Source organism: Brachycentrus maculatus, unplaced genomic scaffold (genome assembly GCF_059751285.1).
Source record: "Brachycentrus maculatus isolate JH-2025_06_01 unplaced genomic scaffold, ASM5975128v1 h1tg000076l, whole genome shotgun sequence".
In the NCBI taxonomy this organism is placed as follows: domain Eukaryota; kingdom Metazoa; phylum Arthropoda; class Insecta; order Trichoptera; family Brachycentridae; genus Brachycentrus; species Brachycentrus maculatus.
Window position 1 is genome coordinate 128,686 of NW_028280830.1, and position 17,559 is coordinate 146,244.

The 17,559-nt window shown below is 30.0% G+C and overlaps 1 protein-coding gene across 7 annotated transcripts in view; it reads right to left on the reverse strand.

Moving 5' to 3' along the window:
- Positions 1-10,411: 10,411 nt before the first annotated feature.
- Positions 10,412-17,559, reverse strand: part of LOC148311105 (potassium channel subfamily K member 18-like) — a 35,924-nt gene continuing 28,776 nt past the window's right edge. For 4 of the 7 annotated variants that reach the window (XM_088257240.1, XM_088257239.1, XM_088257237.1 and 1 more), the window contains 2 exons: positions 13,140-13,342; positions 10,450-11,940 (listed from right to left, as the gene is read on the reverse strand). In XM_088257240.1, the coding sequence (XP_088113366.1) occupies positions 11,281-11,940; positions 13,140-13,342 (863 nt within the window). In that variant the 3' untranslated portion in view covers positions 10,450-11,280. Of the gene's footprint in view, positions 11,941-13,139; positions 13,343-17,559 lie in introns of all 7 variants that reach the window. The other 3 variants (XM_088257235.1, XM_088257236.1, XM_088257234.1) reach the window with 1 other exon arrangement.

The window sequence follows — 17,559 nt, forward strand, 5'->3', positions numbered from 1 at the left end:
CTGCTTCTTTTTCTAACTAAATTTGCCTCAAAAATTTGCTTAACGGTGCTTTCCTCACTCTTACGTTCCACATGTCCAAACCATCTTAAAACGCTTTTCTTAATTTTATCGATAATGCACAAAATTACTTTTTTTATACACCAAAATTTGTATTTATTTATATATATAGATAATGTGTATCTCAGCCTTACATTCTTTCCTTATTTCACCATTCTAGCATCATACTGCCAAAAGTTATTGTTATATATATTTTTTTCATACATATAATTGGGTTTGTGTGCATGATAAGCATTGTCCCATGCCAAAGGCAAATTTTAAGGTACAGATTGATAAAAGTATATGAGAAGAAAATTGTTTATGACATGCAATCAAATTCGACATAGTCGATTGTTTAAATTCATTTCAGATCTACCCGATTCCATTATTTACTAATGAATAGTTTTTTTTCTTCTTATTATCCATAATATCAGTATTTAATGATGTTATGGATGATAAAATAAGACTGCCATTTTTCAAAAAAGGGTTTGAAAATGTATGATGAGATGCCTGAATGTACGAAGAATGAAAAGAGTCTGAAAGAATTTTTAAAAAATGTTTGGTTTACTGTTAGAATATGTAAATATATAAAGGATGTAAGTTACAATGATTAAAGAAAACACTACGTTTTTTACCACTTGAGTTTTATTATAGACTACATGTTTCAGAAGTTAAACTTCCATCATTCAGGTCTGTATAATAACTTCTGAAACATGTAGTCTATAATAAAAAAGTGGTAAAAAACTAAATTTTTTCTTTAATCATTGTAACATGTCTTACCACAAAGTTAATGCCGAAACAATAAATAAAATGGATGTAAGTTAAATGTAAATTATAGTTTGTATTAAATATATTATAAGCTAACTAAATAAATCAAAAAAAATAATAATAATGGAAACAGGTTGCGTATAATAATTAAAGCTTTTTTGACCAAAAAAGGTATGTGTTTTGTTTTGTTTGATGTGTTTATGTGATTTGAATATTGCAGTATATGGATAATGTCATAGTCGTCGCTATACAATGATAAAAGAGTCGTTTTTGAAAACTGGTACCTGTAGCGGACACTGAATTTATATGATTGAATTTATATGATGCAGTACTCTATGCACCATCGGGTGGGAAAAAGGGTTTAAAATTTATTTACTATAGCTTTTTCATGATACATACAATTGAGCCATACATTTTAAGAAACACATTTAAAAAAAACATATTGTTTTCATTAAACTTTTTGAAAATCCTTGCGCACATTTTGTATAAAATGTAGCTTCCTGCATACTGATAACTAATTCAAACTGATATGACGTATTCATACAGCATTGAACTAAATATTGGAACTGAATTCCATGGGGAGTGTACCCCCTCGCTCATCCTACCAAGGCCGTTAACCTTTCACCCCGTATGAAGCCTTCCTGAATAGGAGCCCTCCAGCATATTGCACTGTGTTCAGAATATTTCAAAGCCTCTCAACATTACAACATCCATGTTTACAAAAAAGGATTAAAAAGTACATATCACTCACTCCTTTCAACAAGGCCATATATCAAAAAACTTGATTTTTCTGGAGATCGTTTTTAAAGTTTAAGAATATATTAAAATGTATTAAAATAAATATCAAACCACTTTTGAAATCTCACTTTTAATCTTAAATCTCTATTTGAAAAATATTTAGTATGTTTGAAAAAATATATTAAACAATACCTTTTTTTCAAAATGCAAAAACAATACTTTCTGCCCTTTAGCGGGTAAATATTGAGTTAAAAATATGCCGCTTTTGCTGGTAAATAGTACATTTTCTGGGCATTCTGAAAACATGCATAACTGAAAATTGTCGTTTTTTGATATATGACGATATTGAAAGGAAAGAGCGATATATGAAGGACAAACGCACGTGTATTTGATACATTCAGCTTCTCCGCAATGGTAGGTAGAGAGAATAGAACACCTGACCAATGTATCTATGCAAACAATCATAGCCTCTTACGTGTTCATGCATTTGCTCATACATATCAGCCGAAAATTTTGCCCCCTTACTTGTCGATTAAAACATAATAATTTAAACTAAAATAGTCGATCCGGAGAAAAACGATGATACCTGATGTTAATCAAATTCATGTATGATAAAAGCATCATTTCTCACTTTTTTTCTTTTGGCGCTGGATAGAAATCAAATATGGCCTATTACAGAACCTTATAACAAATCAGACAAAGTTCCTTTGAAGAAATGTTGATTCTACTTTTTTAAATTTCTTAGTTCCTTGAATTTTTTCATGAAGTGGTGATGGTGATTCGTGTTTCGTTTAGCTGAAAAGTGTTCTTTTGTGATTCGTAACATTTTTTAATGCATACTTAATGAAGGTTTTAGCGAATACTTGACTGTCATGAGTTGAAATTCATTAAATATTTCCTTGGTATAGATCTGCATCGTAACCATAGCATTTTTTTAAATATTTAATATGGTTACAATAAAATATTGTAATTCAATTAATTTGCTATACATATAACGTGGTAATATTTTTCTTTATAAATTGGGTGTAAATAATATGTAAAGTGGGTGTATAATAATAAAATAAACAATGTGTTGCTTTGTAATTAAAGTTTTTTCTTAATTTATCTTTATAATATTTTTCTATCTATCTTTCTGATTCTGACAGTTCAGAATATTATATTTTTTTCTATCTGATGTCTTTTGTTTTATTCAGTGCGACGCATGCGACATCTGGTGGTAGAACTGTTTTATGTAGGTACTATTTGTAAGTACTTAATAAAATGTATAGGTAGGTACCTAGGTATTTTATTACAAACATTTCTACTTCTAACAATCTTTATAAAAGCTACACTTTTTTCTCCAATAAAGAGATTAAGCTCTCGTGCTTGAAAAGGAATTTATGGCCATCGTTTTAAAAAAATCATCTGATGTAAAAATATATACATTTACGATGTTTAGAAGCTTTTATTTCTGGGTCTATACCCTGTTGCTGTCTCGCACATACCTGAAACACATTTCGAAATATTTCAAAGTGTTATGCAGCAAGTTTCAGCCATAAAATACCTTCGGTTACTCTAGGCTGAGTCTTGGGGCAGTTAAAAATATAGGTCATGTTGTGAATAAACCGTTATTCTAGGGGCGTTTGGATTTAAACGTAAACACAAGGGTTGAAATAGCCTTTGATACCTTTGTTTGAATGAAGCTTACAAGATTAGTGCCAAGATAATATAAAAGGTTTCGTTCTTAGTTAATTAAAAAATAAATATTTTCGAGAACATATTTTTTTTAATAAAATTTTGAGTGTGTTCATATACTTGTTCGAAAATCTTGATTATCTCAAAGTATAGGAGTTATTCCATATTATTCTTTATTTCACCAAAAGATGTCTCTTGTGAAAATTCTTTGTGATTTTAAGTTTTCCGGAAGTTTAATAAAGTTTTTTAACCTACGTACGTATAATGGTTTAACGCTGCTGTTGTTTTACATGTGTGAAATATTAAATTATTGGAAAATCTATATATATTATATAATAATAAATATTAAAACGTGTTCAGCTAATGAACAGTTAAATACGCAAACGTTTATTGGTTCTATGTGGTACGTATTAACACAGTACACGAAGAACAGTTTGACATTTTTTTTCTGATGTTATCGTGGCTTAAAAAGTTTTATTTATAAACATTATTCTTCCAGTGCCTTATCAGTTCTCTCCGATGTTGACGATCACTCTGCTGAAAGCTTTTCTGTTCTCTGCTAATCTCTTCTATTTCTCAGCTAAGACTTCTAACTCCACAACGTTAATCAATTTTTCGTTTCATAGGTTATAAAGTTATAAGTAATAAGTTTTGTCCGCCTCCGTGGCGTAATGGTCAGCGTGTTTAGCTACCATGCTGGAGATCCCGGCTGCGATTCCCAGGGGGGGTAAAAATAAATATTAGTGATGTAACACTGTAATATTTATTCAATATTACCTTGGACTGCTTCCTGAAGCGCAAGAGTGATCACCTTGCCTTCATGTAATTAATGATCAAGATAACACTGCGTCAATTTGATGCAGTGCCCTATGCACCAGTAGGTGCGGATAAGGGTTATAAGTAAGTAAGTTTTAGAAAGCCGTGTTTATCACCTCTCAATACGCGTCCAAAGAAGGAGAATAAAAATTCGATGAATTTATTTAATATCCTACGGATTCTTTTCATACCGAAAAAAATACAATTTCAAATTAAATCTTATTTTGACTCACATTTTTCAAATTTCCGCTAACGCAATATATACCTTGTTCGAAAGTTTATAGTTCAGCCGCAGAATAATAATAAAGCACATACAAAAAAAATCGGTTATAAAGGGTGAAGGTGAGAGCTTAAGTTTTGGCAAATTCAGACTTCTGAAATATGTAAAATGATGCCACTTATAAGTAGTGTATACACTGTAGTAATCTTACGAAACGTATTGGTCTCCAGGGTAAATTAAAGCAAAGGGATTTAATATTAATATTAATATTAATCTAGATGATTCAACACTCAGATTACTCATATACTTGTTTGGTAATATATCCAAAATTAAACAAGGTTTATTAGGTTGAATTCTACATTTATTTATGTATATGGTAATATGTGAAGCGTTTCGTCTTCTTAGGACATTATCAAACACTCTGTGATAATGTCCTAAGAATGTTTTTGATAATGTCCTAAGATGTGTTTGATAATTTCCTAAGAAGACGAAACGCGTCACGTATTAACATATACATGAATAAATGTAGAATTCAACCAAATGAACCTTGTTTAATTTTGGATATATTATTCAACAATTCAATATGTAATTCTTCCAACTGTCTGCAGTTACAATAAATATTCACTTACTACCCCAACCTTGGCATTTTAAGTGCCAAAAATGATAATTTAGTTAAAATGTAAAATGTTAAATGTTTTTTGTTGACATCTCAATATGGATAAATATATTAAAATATGAAAAAATGGAGGTCGATGTATTTACAGTGTTTATAATGTCATAGGATAGTTAAATGAATATTTTATACGAATACAATATTCATCATTCTACCCAAGATTGACAACAACACTACTGAAACGAGAACGAGAAGAACCTATCTCACAAAAGTGAGATAAGTTCTTCTTATTTGGCTGAAATCTGTATCAATCCAAGCTGTTGAACCTATAAAAACGTCGACCCTTTTTGAATGCCTTATTATATAATATAAAAGAATCGATATGTCTTCATGACTAATCTATTTTATACATTTTTACATAGATGCAGATAAATATAATACAAGTCTGGGTGTACCCAAGGCAAATACCCAGAGTTTAATCGTCTTATCCGCTGGGTATACACCGAGGACATTATCCATTCTGCTGTGTCTCTAATGGTCTCATTTGTTGAATTTTAGATCCCCTACTAAATGGTCCATTATTGACGGCTTAGTACGGAGGTATGACGCAATTAAGATTGATATACAGTGGAAGACCGAAAAAAACTTGGCACGATCAGGTATGTCAAATACTTGGTTAGAAGTCGAAATGCACGTGGGTATTCATGAGAAGATGCATGAATGTGGAAGAGACGAATAATGTTTGCAAACGCTGAGTGGTGTTGCGTTCTATTATCTCTGCCTGCTCTTACGGGGAAGTAGCGTGATGGTTAGTTAGTAAAGATTGATATATCTTCAGTCGATATATAAACCAAAAAATAAATATCTTTTTGGATCGATTTTCTTTGAAATATATGTTATACAAGGTAAATTCTGCCTCTGAAGGAAATAGCTGAAAACAGGAATTCAGGATTTCAAAAGCAACCTTCTGATAATACTGAGTATTGTGGAGGTATATTTTTCAATTTTCTTCTCTACGAAGTCGTTTAAAACGTCTCCTCCAGATTTCAAACGGTCCAAATAACAATGATGTCGAAAGAAATCACCCCTATGTAAAAAAATGTAGTTCCAAGGGGTTTAATTTTAAGGCCTGTGCTGATTTTCAGTTAATGCGATCGAGAACGTGTTTGTATTTAGCATATAATAATGAAAGGGTTATCTTTTATTTAAAAAAAATGCGTTGCTTAAAAAAATATCCTTAATAAACATAATATCAGAGAACAATGATTATAATAATTTTTAAAAAGAAAAAAAATCCAATGAAACGATTATTTTTAATATTCAAAGTCCTAAAAGTAGTTTTTTTCTTAACTGCAATTCTCTAACTATTTAAGGGTGAAAATTACTTAAATCTAAATAAAAATTCATCTTTGAGATATAAACGTGACTTTACAGTACCAAAAAATTCCAACAGAACTTTAAATATTTGGGAACTTAGTACCTCAACAAACCTCCTACAGACATAAAAAAATTGAAGACATTAAAATGCTAAAAAAATAAATTAAATGAATTTAATATATGTTATGCTAAGGAAACAAATGTATTACCAACAAACATAAATAACAAGTGTAAGTCCTTCTCCAAGCACAAGAGCTCAGTCTCTTTATTGTAGAGAACTGCGTTTTTAGTTTTAAGGTTGTAAGTAGACATGCTTACAAAATTTATTTAAATTATTAAAAAAAAACATACTAAATAAATCAAAATATTTAAAAACATAAAGGTCTGGGAAATTGGTTAAATAATAAACGAATTCTTATAAAATGATGTCTCTGCAAAAATGTTGTATATTGTGTGTGTAAAAGTGAGTTGAATTATTAATGTCTCAGTTATAAAAAGTATATGGAAACTATTTTTATATGACATAAAACTTTTATTGTACATAATTATGTAATATTTTTTTTTTAAAGTATGTTATATAACGTCTGGCGCCGTGGCGTAGTTGAGTAGACGCTCGTCTGCGAAACTGGCGTCGCGGGTTCGATTCCTGCTAATCGCAAAATAATTTCAAGAAACGTTTATTTTCAATTGGTCTGGGTGTTTGTGATGTGTTTTTCACAAATAGTCGATTATTCAAACAATTTAGTATTGTATAGGAAAATTCATTGAAACGACAGGATTTCTTTTTTTTCATTATTAACAATAATCGATCACTCAGCATTCTCGGTTATAGTGGTATGACCCAAGTAAAATTTAAATAAAAAATGTGGTTTTAAATTCATTTACAAATAGGCCTGTATTGAATTTGAGCTAAAGAGCTTAAATTAACGTTTAATTATTTATTTATTTTTTGTCAAGTAGTAATGGTACTATGAATTATTTGCTTTAAAAATTATCATATTTCCATTTAACAAATCTTCGGTTTGAAAGAACGATTTACTTTTTAAATCTACTTAAATGTCTAAAATGAAAGTTGATAAGATTCAATATTTCTATACTTGATGTACTTATCAAAGCTTCAATTATTTAATATTTACCCTATTCAAGTTTTTAATAAACTGTTCATTTATTTACGAATTACCATTGTGCCGTCAGTTTTCGAAATTTTAAGCAAAGGTATCGCATGCTTTCAAAATTTTTAGAGAGCAAAGCAATATCTTACAACTATATTAAACTATCTTCGGATCGAAAAAAACATCGTTTTGAATAATGACAAAAGAAACAACCGACAAAACAAAGTGAGTGACTTAAACGAACGATAAAATATTTTATACATTTATCTAATGGTAATTTTTAAAATTGTGTCATTTTCCCACTACTAGTGACATCTTACGGAATTTCCACAAAGATAATTTTCATTTTCTTACCTATTCAAAACTTCATGGTCTTTGGTTGATTCCTGAGATTTTTAATGATACAAAAATAATCTTGTAAAGTGTAACCAGATATCAAGATAACCTCATTTGTATGAATTTAAATAAAGTGATAATTTTGTTTAAATAATTATGGTCATCGTACAACTTTAATTATTGAAAAACTATTTACCCTCTTATTTCAACGACTTTGTAAGGTTCAAACGTTGATATTATCAGTAATCTATTTATGGTCAGTTGGAAGATATTGCTTCTTAGCAATAAGCCACTAAGATTATTTTAAATCAATAAAGAAAGTGATCTGAAAATATAAGTTAAGTCAAAATCATTTCATTATTTCATCATATTAATTTTAATTTTTTTTTCTTAAATTCAAAATGGATAGATTGAACCACACAAAGACTGCCAAATTAATGACTGAAAACATTAATTTTTCATGGATAAAAGTTGATATTAAATTAGACATACACGTAGCTTGAATTAAAAGAAATAAAAACGATTAGTTTCATTCGATGTTTATTTTTATTTCAATTTTATATTGTCTCATCTTTCTGTAGTACAATACTTACGCAATAAAATAAAGAAAAAATCATATTATTAAAAGCAGGTTTCATGTATGTTTTGTTTAAATATTCATTGTCAAATTATTACAATATTTTTGTGTCTTGTTGTCGCAACGTCTTTTACCAACTAATATTTAAAAATATTAGAATCAGATTTACATATTCTATGTCCATGTAGCCCTTTATGTGACTAGATTTTGAGTGTCTTGTAAAAAAAAAACAAAATAACTTATCCTATTTAAAAAAAAAAATGATCAACATTTACGTAAAAATATATAAAGGTACACTAAAATAGGGTAAAAGTCAGTTACTGGCCCTTTCGATGTTACAAGTCACTTTTTCATCGCGAGAATGTTTGGAATTTTACTAAATAAGTTTTTTTAAATGAAAAATGTATTAATTTAAGTTTTACGTGGTAAATCTACTATTGAATAATGGTTAGCAAATTTTATTTGATACATTTTACCACAATGTGACTGCTGAATTAATTAATGATATTTTTTTTGTTTATCTTCAGTTTGCAAAAGTACTTAAAAAATCGTGCATGATTTCCAATGAGATGTTTAACGTTGTCGTTTAAGTGAGAAGTTTTAATTTTGAAGGTCATTATCAAAATATGGTAAAATTCGATTTTTTTTAACGTTTAAGGTAGCTTTCATGTATTTTAAGCTTTAATGTAATAGATACTATTTTAATACGTTTCATTCAGGTTGCCAGTAACTACTATTTTTGAACAAACATTCATGTATTTTTTTAAGCTTATTTCTGGTTTTAAATTGACAAAAATATATTGCTATTAAAAAAAAGATACTTAATCAAATTTCAAATACCTGTTTACTTTACTTGGATTATAATATTACTAATCAAATATAAGCTTTTTGTCATTTATTTTGTAAATGGAGATCCAATCATTAAATGAAAAACATTGATTAATTTCAATTAATTTAAACCTATTGTATTTCGTAAAAATACACACTCATTTTCTTAGATATCAAAACAACTTTAATAATATACAATAAAAATCTTAAAATACGTTTTATTTGTAGAAAAAAATATGTACATTATAATATTTTTTTAATTTTTGGCACCATTAATTTTAAGTTGTAAAAGCTTAACTAAACTTAACAAGGCAAGAGTCAAGGCATAACTGTATCATTAACTACTTACACATAATATTAAAAAATACAAGCTTAGAAGATGTACAAGATCGGAAAAAGCTCTCTCCAAAAATATTTTCAGATTACATTTTATGATTTAAATCGTGAGTAGAGGAAAGTCAAATGATATTTTTACACTCGAAAAAAAGTGAGCGTTAATTAAAATAGAGAAAAGTTGTCTTTTTTATCTTGAATCTTCTGCTCCTTGCTCACCGCTCTACCCTCGACATTGACATCGTGACCGCGGTCTAAAGCATTAGAGCTTTAAAAGATGCCAACTTATCATTTTATATAAATTTTAAATTATTGCATAGGTGTGTTTATGTATAAAGATTTTTTTTCTATGTTGCGTTAAAAAAGCTATTAAACTTATATCGTTTTATATTTAAACTTTTTCATTCCTCAATTGATTTTTAATCATAGCAATAGTTTCAGTAAAAATATCTTATTGTGTTTTATTCCAACATAATATTGATATGCAAGGGTATTTCCTTATCATTTTATATAAATTTTAAACTGTTGCATAGGGGTGTTAATACATAAAGATTTTTTTTCTATGTTGCGTTAAAAAAGCTATTAAACTTATATAGTTTAATATTTAAACTTTTTCATCCCTCAATCGATTTTTAATCATAGCAATAGTTTCAGTAAAAATATCTTTGTGTGTTTTATTCCAACATAATATTGATATGCAAGGGTATTTCATGTTTTTATGAAAATGCTATGGCCTTTTCAAAATTATTACATGTAATCTACTTTTTTATATTTATCCTTAAAAAATTAAATATTTAATAAAAATATTTAATGAAAAGCCGCTTAAAAATATTTTTGGTAGCTTATAATACACACAATATTATATATTTTTTCGTTTTAAAGAAATAATTTATGTGAGACAATTTACATTTCGAAAATGAATATAGTAATAAGATACCAGTTTATATTTTAGGAATATTATCGTACTACACATCATGATTTCATTTTATTTTATGACACTTTGGATATATAAAAATACACGTTTAGGAAAATCAATATTTATTCATTTTCAAGGAGTATATGTTTATTTTTGTTAAAACATTAAACCTTATAATAATTCGCCCATACGACAATCAAACAAAAATAAATGAAGTCAATCAATTTAGGTAAAAATAAAATTATAATAACATATTGATTTCTTATATACCATATACATAACTGTCATATGAGCATGAATTATGTACATCAAATAGTATTATAGGAACAACAGCATCTTTAGTGAAGGCAATGCCAGGTTGATATAAACTGTAATTTTTATGAAGACAATGGTACTCAAATCTTATCAATTCGTTTATGCTGTAGGTTTAAAAAAAAACAATTTGACTGTGATCTGACCTTTAATATATATTTTTAGTTTCGGTTTAAATAGAAAAGTCTTCTTTTTCTGATACTCGTCAGCACCAAATGGTGATTAGAGCACCGCATAGAAATAATGCCGTGATTGCTTGAAGGCAAGGTGATTAGTCTTGCGTTTCAGATGCCAAACAAGTAAGGTAACAAATAAATATTTATATGCAAAAGGGTCGTTAATTTGTTATTTTTCTCTGGCAATCAAATCCGAACATAGAAAAAAGTTTTGTGATATTTCTGATCAGCATTTATATTCCACCTTTCGAACGAACTAGTTATTCAATAGTGTTTTTTTTCTATTTTTTTTAAATATATTTCTTTAATCAAAACTTGGGATTTTGAAGTCTTTTTACGGCATTTTTCAATTATTTAGTTGAATATCGTCCTTCTTTACTAACAATAATTGGATGTACTCGTATAATGTTAGAGTTAAAGTATTTTTTAAATACAGTATCAGTACGTTTCAAACATTTACCGGAGACTCATTTTTGTTCAAACCATGAACAGGCGGAATTTCTATGGGCGGAGGAGTTATCGGTGCCAGACTACCATCTTCCTCAGATACCTTCAATCCAATAGTCGCCCCAATCTTAGCACTGGCCTGCCTGAAGGAATCGGACAGCTTTACCTGGACCACGTTGATGCACATAGATGTCAAAGCCATGCCAAAAACTAGGTAGACTATACTACCCATCATGTATATGGGGTGATTGGGAACAAAATCGCCGAAGCCAATGGTGGACATCGAAATGAAGACGAAGTAAAAGGATTCAAAGAAGCTCCATTCTTCCCAGACGACGTAGATCGAAGCTCCCATAAAGATATAGATTATCCAACAAGTGATCGCTACTGAGATTGGAAGGTTGAATTCATCGTCAATTTCAAAAGCTGATGGAGCAGGAGTTTGGATTTCTTGGTCTTCAGCAGTTGGATCATCGTTTCCTTCTGTCTTATTGGTTCCATCTTTCGATGGCACTGCCAAAAGGTTTGAATTTGGTTTTGGTGGAAGCTGTGGCGAATCTGGGTTGTTGGATGGTCCGATTTCTTCATCCATTTGGTACTGTGATGGCCTTCGAAACGTGGAAGCAGCTGTGTAGACCATGTTTAATCCCTTCATCACTTCCTGCAAAAGTAAAAGGTTTCAATTGAGAAAAAAGGTATTCCTGTTAATTTTTATTCTTAATAATAAAAAAATTGTGATCTTTCTCCATGTTTACATACTTTCCAATACAGTACTCGCCAAGCCGGTCATACAAATTAGCGCTCATCTTTGTGTTTGTTTTTATCCTACCTGTAGCTCTTATGTATTTTAATCATTTAAAATGTCATTTAAAAATGTATATATTTAATACCACGCAGAGTAAATATTTGGTTTGTCCTTTAAATTTATGTACAATAATTAATGTTTTATCTGGTTTTATTTTTTTAATATTGGGAACAGCCTTACAGGTTAGATAGCACCCCACGTTATGGACGACGTGATTATTTTTAATTCAGTTATCCAAAAATACCAGTTATCGTAAGGTAACGGCTACCCAAATTAACAGTCACATCTCATGTTCTTCAAACCCTTTTCCGCACCCCAATAGTGCAAAAGGCACTGCGACATGTAAACGCAGTGTTATTTTGTTAACACATGATGAAAAGGTGATCAGCCTTCCGCTTCAGGTACCAGTCCAGGTTAATATTGAAAAAATATATGAGTGAAAAAAATCACATTTATTTATTTGATCCCCCCCTGGGATTAGAACCCGGGACCTCCAGAACGGTAGCCGAGCGTGCTGACTATTACACTATGCAGGCGGAAAACGTCATCTCATTCCTCCATAACATTAGGATTGTGTCTAAATACTTAACTTGCGCAAACAAAATACATTTCATATCGCTCACTCCTTTCAACAACGTCAGATCAAAAATCGTCAATTTTCAATTATGCATGTTTTTGGAATGCCCAGAAAATGGACTATATCCCAACAAAAGCGGCATATTTTTAACTTAATATTATCCCGCCATAGAACAGAAAGTGTTTTTTTTGCATTTTGAATAAAAGGTATTGTTTTATTATTTTTTTAAATATACTAAATATTTTTCAAATGGAGGAAAAACCTTCAGGATTTACTTTAAAAAATCTGTTGCACAGTAAAAAGTTCAATAAGTGGCTTAGTATTTATTTTTAATACATTTTGTTATTTTATTTAACTTTAATAACGATCTCCTGAAAAATCAAGTTTTTTTAATATGACGTTGTTGAAAGGAGTGAGTGATATATTAACTAAAGTAATTTTTTTTTTTTAAATTGTCATAACAAGTGTTGAATGTTACCTGAACTTGAACGGTTCGCCTGACTTTTCTGCAACTTCCCGTGTAGTACAGCCTTCGTACAAAAGCCCACAAGAACTTTATGCATCTTGTGAAGAGCTTACCGAAGTCTGCCAAGAGGATGAGGAATAATGGTATGCCGATTATGGCGTACACTATGGTTATTGCTCTCCCAGTCGTCGTAGAAGGTGCTATGTGCCCATAACCTAGAGGAAAAAAATAAGGATATCGAAGTTAAATAAATAACGAAAGTATTAAAAAAAACTACTCGTTTCATACAAAAAATAATTGATATTATGTTAACATAGGTGAACGAATAGAATAACTACTCTTTTCTTCGTCAAAAAAAATAAGAAGAAAAATATGAAATTCTGAGTTTTTACAGGGCTTATAACCTGTCATAGGCTGGTTAAGTGAATATTTTACACGCATGTAACATTCACTATATTATCCATAATTTATAACCGCAATATTTAAAAAAAAGTATTATTTTTGTACGATTTATGTGAAAGTACATTGGAGCTATCTATGGTTAATGAAAGAAAGCGTTTTTTTAACTGTCAAGATTGTCCAAAATGTTGTGAATAAAATAACTGATCAAAGTATAAGCTGCATAAAAATTAGCAAATCATGTTTTCAGGCTTTTTCCAGTTTGTAAAATCATTCGGGTATGGATCTTGCATACAAATAAAGGGTCTCTGCCAAATAAAAGCTTTCTAATCGAAGATGGCTGTTGTGAACTCAGTCACGGAACATCATGAGGTGGATCAATATATCTACGACTTTCAAAGATTTGAGCAGTGTGGTTGTCAATTATGGGTATAAATAAATGTGAATGTTACACGTGTGTTAAGTGATCACATTACCAGCCTATAAACTTTGTTAATGCCCAAACCTCCATATTTTACCTCATATACGGCGAGCTGTCAAGAAAGCCTAATATATATAAAATTTGACGGCAAAAACATGATCTGGAAAAAAATAATAACTAAGAAAATTAACTTATACCATAAGAATAGAGTTACCAAAAAAAATATATATTTAAAAATATCTCATTAAATTCAAGAGAAAGTATACTAAAAATAACAGTTATTTTTGACTTATATTATTTTGTCGAGTTATTTTTATTCAAAGTTACTTTTTTTTCATACACCATCTATACATTTTTTTCTGCCTTTTTCAGTATTTCAATGTTCCATTCAAACCTTGTTATCATGTGGTACATACTATTTTTTTTACATCATCATTGTTTGCATACGTGAGACAAAATCATAAATTTTTTCACAGTAGTTAAAAAGTTAGATTGCGTTTTAAAAATGGACAACCCTTTGCAACCTCGAAAAAAGTTACCCTCGAATTATATCAGTGTGTAAATTATTTATTTATTGAATATTTTGATATTTAATTAACAAACTAATCATCTTTCATGCCGCTTCCGCGTGGGAGTAGGCAGAGATAGAACGCCTCACCAATCTCTCTTTACAAACAATATTCGCATATTCCACATGAAAACATCCCCTCATACATACCCGCCGATCATTCTGACTCTTGACCTGACCCCATTCAAGTATTTGAAATACTTGATCATGTCAAGTTTTCCTTGGTCTTCCTCTGCTTCTTTTACGAACAACATTCGTTTGATAATTTTTTTATTCGCTTACTCGATTCATATGCCCAAACCATCTCAGCACACCTTTTATTTTTATTTTATCGATGATGCTTATCTCAGCCTTGCATTTTTTACCTTATTTCACCATTCAATCACCCATCATACATCTTTCTGCTGCACGTTTGTCTGAGAGAATGCATTTTGACTTTTTTGGGTCTATTTTATTTTGTATGAGGAGATGCATGAACGTGGAAGAAGCGAAGAATGTAATTGGAAAAAGGAGCAGAGGAAGACCGAGAAAAACTTGGCACGATCAAGTATGCCAAATACTTGAAAGTGGTCAGGTTAGGAGTCGAAACAATCGGCGGGTATATATGAGGAGATGCATGAACGTGTAAGACGTGAAGAATGTTTGCAAGGACAGAGTTTTGTGGCGTTTTTTTCTTTCTGCTTACCCCTGCGGAGAAGTGGAGTGATGTTTAGTTAGTTAGTTAGTCAGAGTCTATTTTCATTTTGAGATTTATTCAGTTTAAGTTGAATTACTGGAGTATGGTCGAATATACATGAATAGTAAGAAGAGTATCAGTTTCAAAATTCAAATTCTTTAATTACGTTTTTTACGTTATTTTTTATCATACTCATTCAAATATTATAATATAGTGTTAAATAAATATTATTGCATATAAAAACATCGTTTTTCATTTATTTTTCCCCCCTATAATTACCTGCTATAAAAAAAAAACCAAAAATGGTATTACGGGATCATAAAATTTTTTTTTTTGGACAGCATTAAATTTTGAATCTGATGTTTTAACACACATGGTTATAACTTCTTTAAATAAGTAACATAGATTCTGAGTCAGAGTTTGTAGGTTTGATTTCTACCCTGCCACAACTTGATTATTGTTTTCAAACTCCACCCTCTTAGGTTTTGCATGGAAAGAATGCCGAAGTAAAATATTTTTGCAAGTGATACAAATATTCTATTTATTTTGAAAGTGCATTATCAAGATTTTAAAGTCATCACAACATACAGTATCAAACAGATTAATTGAAACAAAACTTTGTTCCGTATTTTCAACACCCTTTAAAAAATGTTTTGGGGGCGTTCCTCGTATTATGGACCAGGGCTGCTTCTTTCAGTGACTGAAATGATGAATAGCGAGGAGTATCACTCAATACCACTGACAAGATACTGCCAGAGATACAAAAACGAAGGTTTAATGGTAATGGAATATTTCAGCAGGATTTAACCCCCTGCCACAAATCCAAAAAAATGATGAAATTTTTCACACAAAACAATGAACTGTATTGGACGGGTCGTGAATTTTGCCAGACATAAACCTAATTGAAAATCTATCGGGAATCTGTGAGAATCGGCTCTCCAAAATTGATCGCACTACGGTGGAAAAGTTCATTTTGTCCATAATTGAGGTATAGTTTCGAGACGAAAAAATGGCATCCACCTTATATAATAGATGCCAAGAAGGGTAAATCTTTGATTTAGCCCAAATGAGATCTCATTAAATATTAATTTGTGATATAACTAATATACAAGATATTTTTAAAAACTTATTACGAAAATACAACAATAAAAGTTTTTTTTCAATAAATCTGCTCGATACTGTATATAACGAAATCAAGTGAAAGAAAAATGTGTAATCCTGGATAGTTAAAGGGTTGCAAAGTTTCGTCGGCTGGTGTAAGTGATGATTTTATACTTTGCCTGACATTCATTATTGTACCCATTCACGACAACTCAAATTTCGGAAAAGTGTATACATATAAAATAAAACCCTTATCCGCACCCCAATGGTGCATAGGGCACTGCGTCATATAAACGCAGTGTTATCTTGATGGTTTACACATGAAGGAAAGGTGGTCAGCCCTCCGCTTCAGGTACCAGTCCAGGGTAATATTGAATAAATATGACAGTGAAAAAATCACTTATATTTATTTTACCCCCCTTGGGAATCGAACCCGGGACCTCCAGAACGGTAGCCGAGCGTGTTGACCATTACACTACGGAGGCGGACAACAGTTTATATATATATATATATATATATATATATATATATATATATATATATATATATATATATATATATATATATATATATATGCTTCAATTAAAATTAATACCGCATTTTTGAGAAAAAAATTGTCTTCGCCATCTTTGGTTAAAATTCGTGAGTTGACAGAAATAATCATGAAACTAAAATGACAGGTCTATAGCCAATGATAAATCGTAAGCCTTCAAATACCTAAGCTTCCATATTCTCATATTAAAAGACCTTTCACTTATATTTAGGATATCAATCAAACTATTCATATGAATAACTTTTTGGAAATACTTGATATAAATGGATAAAATAATATTTAAAACAGGTTTTATCAGTCTGTTTTATATTAATTTGATCTGCCTTTTTATATGTATTTTGGATATAGAAAAATACTTTTATAAGAACCAAATAATGTATATAATACTGCATTGGATGATCGCAGTGTTCTCTTTATCGTAAATCAAATTCAGGTCGTTACAAGTAATACGCTTAAATTACCAGTGTAATTCTCAAAAATATATAACTTAATTAAAAAAACATTAAGATTTGAATAACAACAAAAAAACATGACTATGAATTCAATCTGAAATATTATTATTGTTAGCTAAGCATGTGATTACCACAACGCTATGGAGACAGAATAAAACATATTACAAAGCTTTATTAAAAATAAAAAAACGTCAAAAAGTATGAGAAAATATTTCAAAACGTTTTAAAAAGAAAATCTATTAATTTTTCAAATGGCGTTGAA